The sequence below is a fragment of the Herpailurus yagouaroundi genome, unplaced genomic scaffold (assembly GCF_014898765.1).
Source record: "Herpailurus yagouaroundi ecotype Mexico unplaced genomic scaffold, PumYag 193, whole genome shotgun sequence".
Lineage (NCBI taxonomy): Eukaryota > Metazoa > Chordata > Mammalia > Carnivora > Felidae > Herpailurus > Herpailurus yagouaroundi.
This window is the reverse complement of record NW_024412424.1, coordinates 2,373,367-2,378,065: the sequence shown is the minus strand read 5'-3', so window position 1 is coordinate 2,378,065 and position 4,699 is coordinate 2,373,367. Positions and strand designations below refer to the sequence as shown.

At 61.2% G+C, this 4,699-nt stretch overlaps 1 protein-coding gene across 1 annotated transcript in view; it reads right to left on the bottom strand.

The window, feature by feature from the left end:
- MAST3 (microtubule associated serine/threonine kinase 3) overlaps positions 1 to 4,699 on the bottom strand; it is a 40,554-nt gene that overhangs the window by 19,119 nt on the left and 16,736 nt on the right. Inside the window, exons 4-8 of the mRNA XM_040445555.1 lie at positions 1,759 to 1,847; positions 1,599 to 1,671; positions 808 to 886; positions 201 to 361; positions 8 to 15 (exon numbers count right to left, since the gene is read on the bottom strand). Of these exons, the coding sequence (XP_040301489.1) occupies positions 8 to 15; positions 201 to 361; positions 808 to 886; positions 1,599 to 1,671; positions 1,759 to 1,847 (410 nt within the window). The remainder of the gene's footprint in view (positions 1 to 7; positions 16 to 200; positions 362 to 807; positions 887 to 1,598; positions 1,672 to 1,758; positions 1,848 to 4,699) is intronic.

Genomic DNA, 4,699 nt, shown 5'->3' with positions numbered 1-4,699 from the left:
GTTGTGCGTCCCGGGCTGAAGGGGAAGGGGCAGGCGGGGGACAGTCAGCTTGTGACGTGGGACCAGAAATCCAGTCCAGGGGAGGGTCGAGGATCAGAGGCCAGGCTCGGACAGGGTCAGGGCCAGAGGTGGAGGAGGGGCCACAATGTGGGCCCCAAAGGCAGCCCGGGGAGGGGCTGAGGTTAGAGGTCGAGGCCCACCTGAGGCTGCGGGAACGGGGACGAAGGTGGGGTGAGCGGTGGCCGCCCTCCTCGTCAGCCACGCTCTCTGAGCTGCGGAAATGCTTGGACAGGAAGCATAGTTCATCCGGTGTCGGCTGGAAAGGAAGCTGGTGGAGGCGCTCCCGGGAGGATGAGCTCGACTGGCAGGAGGGGGTATCAGGGCCACGAGTTCACAGTCAGCGCCAAAGCCAGAACCCCAGCATTACCCCTCAAGGCCTAGGCTGCCTGCTGGTCATTAGATGTTAACACTCTCCTGCCTGACTTCTACGCATCCTTCAAAACCCCAGCTCTGATGCCCCCTCCCCCAGCAAGCCTCGCCGCCTGCTCCTTAAGCAACCCTAAGACTCCCTCTGGCCAGGCCCTAACCCCACAGGACGGGGATGTCTGTGTCCTCCAGAACGGGGACTCCTTGGGACCGAGGCTGGGTCCTTTCAGGGACCCATACGTTGCCCGGAATGGGGCACAGAGGGGGCAGCCAGGATGTCTGTTGACCGGACAACTATCCAACACCTTGATAAAAACCAAAGACGTGTCCCGCCCCACCTCGCACCCGCCTGTCTGCTGGCCAAGGTGGGACTGTGGGTACCGAGACGGTGGAGCTGGGTGTGTTGGTTCCATAGCCAGAAGATGGGAGAGACGCAAGGGACCATCTTCTGCCGTCAGCCCTAGAGGGGAGAACCAGAAGAGTTGGAAAGAACGCATGGCCCCTGTGGTTTGTGGGGACTAAGGACGGAGACCGAGGCCGGCAGGTGCTGGCCCTGTTGGAGGAAGGATCTTCTGAAAAGGCGGAGAACAGAGGTTCAAGGTGAACGAATCCACTGGTGTGTTTCCTCCTTGTCCTTCTGACACCTCCTCCAGGAAGCCCTCCCTGACCCAGCTGCCAGTGCCTCCCACATCGAAGCTCTGACCTCTGTGAGCTGCAGTTGCTGGGATACATGCCAGTCACCCCCTTGAGACTGAGGACTCCCCGAGGGTCGAAGTCCAGCCTCCCCCCTTCCTCGGCCCCCGGCACAGGGTACGGCATGTAACGGGTGCTCGATGAATGTTAATGAGTGAACGAGTAACGTTTAAATGCTTGGTCCAACGTCAACTCTAAGTAAATTAATGATTTTTAGTGAATTAGTGATTTTAGCCTGGATGGTGTGCCCTCCTCCTCCCCAAGGGCTCCCTGAAATTACCTGTCCATGCGCGGGACGTGGCTGCAGAAGGCCGCGCGTTTGCCGGGGGCAGAAGCCAGGGGGAGAGACCGTCACAGGGCAGGGGACAGGGGAGGGGAAAGGGCGAATGAAGAGGCAGGGCCAACCACCAAGAGCATGCCGCTGCCCGTCCCCTCACCAGTTGTGCTGAGGTCATCCCTCAAAGCCAGTGACCACTCACCTTCGGGCAAAGGGGAAGTTCACGGCCGACGCAGCGGAGAAGTTCCGAGGGCTATCCAGGGGGCTGTTGCCTGCTGAGGAAGAAGCAGGCAGGGGAAACTGAGGCGGGGGGGGGGGGCAGAGACGGGACACCGCCCCTGCAGGCTTGCTCCCACACTCACCTGTTGGAACTGAGAGCGGAGACAGGGGCCGGGAGAGGGTTGGGGAGGGCGTTCCCACCACCAGGCTTTTGCGGTTCCCACTGCGGCAGCTGTCAGGGAGGTGGGGACAAGGTCAGGCGCTGGCCCAGGCCTCAGGGCTCAGAGGACCACGTGCCCAAGCCAGCGCGCACATGTGGCCAGCTTTGGGGCAGGACGGGAAGCTAGGTGTGACCACTGCCACTCTGCCCCCAGTTGGACTCCTGCATGGCCCTTAGCTCGGCCTTTGAGGTCTGGGGTAGTCATTTTTGACAAACGTTACCTACTGTTAAAACTCTTATTATTACCAGTGGTGGCATGAAACACTTCCAGACTCCTGGGGGACACTGCACATGGCCAGGAGCCCCCCCCCGTGAGCCTTCTCACGCTTCTGTGTGCACCACCCCACCCCCACTCCTTCGCTGACGCCATGCCCCGGCCAGGAGCACTGGCAAATAAGGCAGAGAGTGGAGAGGACCCCGGAGCTCACTGGTGAACTGAGGCAGGTTCCCATTCCATCCCACGCACCCCTTCTCAGGCTCACTGCCCCAATCTCTTGGCGACCTTCCTCCCCACGATCCCCCCAAAATGCCAGCCTGATCCTTAAAAAACCCCGAAAATCAGCATCTCGCACATTAGGTCCTGTCCTTCCTGTTCTACCCAACTTTTGCCCACACGTTCCCCTCCCTCCATCCCCGTTGTCTTCTGGCTTCCAGACCCCCTGGCCCAGGCCACTCCCACGCTTGCCCAGCCTCTCCCACCTGTGCCCCCGGCCCCGGCCCCCGCCCTGGCAGAGGGAAACTGAGAGCGAACCGTCTCCCCACCTTCCCCGGTGCAGTCGCCCAGCAACGGCTCTGCTAGCTCGACAAGTGCAGCAGCCCACATACTCTGAGCCGCCAACGCAGCTCAGTGGCGCAGGGAGGGAGCGAGAAACCTCAGGGCCTTACAGGGCCAGGAATGGTGTCCCAGGCAGAAGGCACAGAGCAGGCTAAGACATGGGAGAGCAGGGTCAGCCGCCGACCCAGGCATCAAGACAGGCAGGGAGGAGGGATCCAGCCTGTCCACGACACTACGTGCACCTGCCCTTCTGTGCTTGTTTCCCCATATGTACACCCTGCAAGGTGCTGGGAAGATCTGATGCACGATGTACACAGTGTTCAGCTCTGGGCCCAGCACTGGGTCGATGGCCGTGGGCACATATATTGTCATCTTTCTCCCCACAACTCCTGCAGGGTCTAGTGCACGCAGTGGGAGGGCAGGCAATGCCTCCCCGGTGACTTAAGTCACCCTTTGCCAATCCCAACAAACCCGGAGGTGAGAGACACCAGTTGCACCCACTTCCCAGCCTAGGAAACTGAGGCCACGGATGTCAACAGCCGCAAGGAACTGTCCTGTAGTCTGATGTACAGAAGCAAAAGTGAAACCCACAGGTTCCTGCAAGACTTCCTGCCAACAACCCCCCCCCCCCCACACACCCATACCCCCGCCAGTCCCACATCCTCTCCCAGCCCTCATCTGGGTCCTCAGCTCCATGCTGCACCCCAATGCATCATTTATCACTAACAGCTGCCTTTGGGAAAAACACTTGGCCACCTCCCTCTCGCTCTCAGGCGGGGCCTTCTTGAAAAGAAAACACAGCCATATTTGAGGTCTCAAAGGGGAACTGGGCATCATTTGTGCACTTCCCGAGCAACTGTCTAGTGTCGACTATTTGCTCAGCCCTCTCTAGAGAAGGCCCAGGACGCTGAGAAGCTCTGCCTAGCCATTCAATAAACACCCAAGTGGGACGACACAGAGTGAGAATACGACAGAAAACGCTGGCCTGAGGCCAGTTTCCTGTACCCGATCCCTAAGGTGCCCATAAGCCCTCTGTAGCTCCACAGGATCTGGGAGAAGCGTCTAAGCCCTGAACCTAGCATTCCAGGTCCTTCAGCAGCTGGTCTCGGTGCCTAGCCCTCTAGGAACGCCCCAACCCAGCACCAGTGAAACATCTAAGAACAGAGAGGTTAAGGAACTGCCTAAGGTCACACAGCCAGGCAGTGGCCGGGCAGGAATTTGAACCCAAGTCCTGTAAAGTCCACAGCCCTTACCTGGCCTTTTCTTTTCCGAAGAGGAAACAGACTCCAAGAGAAGCCAGGCTTCGCTGGAGGCTAAACCCAGTATTTTACCCCCGTGACCCGGCTCCTGACACACCACCTGCATGCCAGCCTCGTGCGGTAAATATCTGCTTCTGAAACAATATTTCCGCTAACCGAGCCCCAGGGACAGACTAGCCTCAGTTTTTCCAAGAAGCTCCTCCCCAGGTCTCCCAGGCCTAGAGACCCGGGTTCGAATCCTGACTCGGTCCCAAGTCCCTTCTGCCTGTGTTACCCCCTTAACTAAGACCCCGGCGGGCAGACACCCCACTCCGGGGTAACGACGGGCGAAACGAGGGTATCTGGGGTCCTAGAGGATACCTCGATCCCAAAGCGTCCCCCCCTGCCCCCTACCGCCGCACACAGTGGCCCATGCCACGCCGCCGGGATATACTTCTGGCAACTCGTGTTTGCTTGGCCGGCCGCCGCGCCTTTGCCCGCACGGTGCCCCCTACCTCTTGGAGCGCTGCAGCAGCGCGCCCTTGGCAAGGCGGCTCCGGTGGCCTGGCGCAGCCACCGCCGTCCAGTAGCTGGGGTCGGACATGCTGCTTCTCTTTGTGCCGCCGCCGCCGCCCGAGACCCGGGAGGCGCGGGGGCGCAGCGGCGGCGGCGGCGGGGCACGAACCTCCGCGGCGGGATTGGCCCCAGGAGCCCCGCGGAGCTGGGTAGGGGGTGCGCGCCGCGGGGCTGGGGTTAGGGGGCGAGGAGGACGCGCGCGCCCCGGCCCGCGGCGCGCACCCCCTCCCCAGCTCCGCGGGGCTCCTGGGGCCAATCCCGCCGCGGAGGTTCGT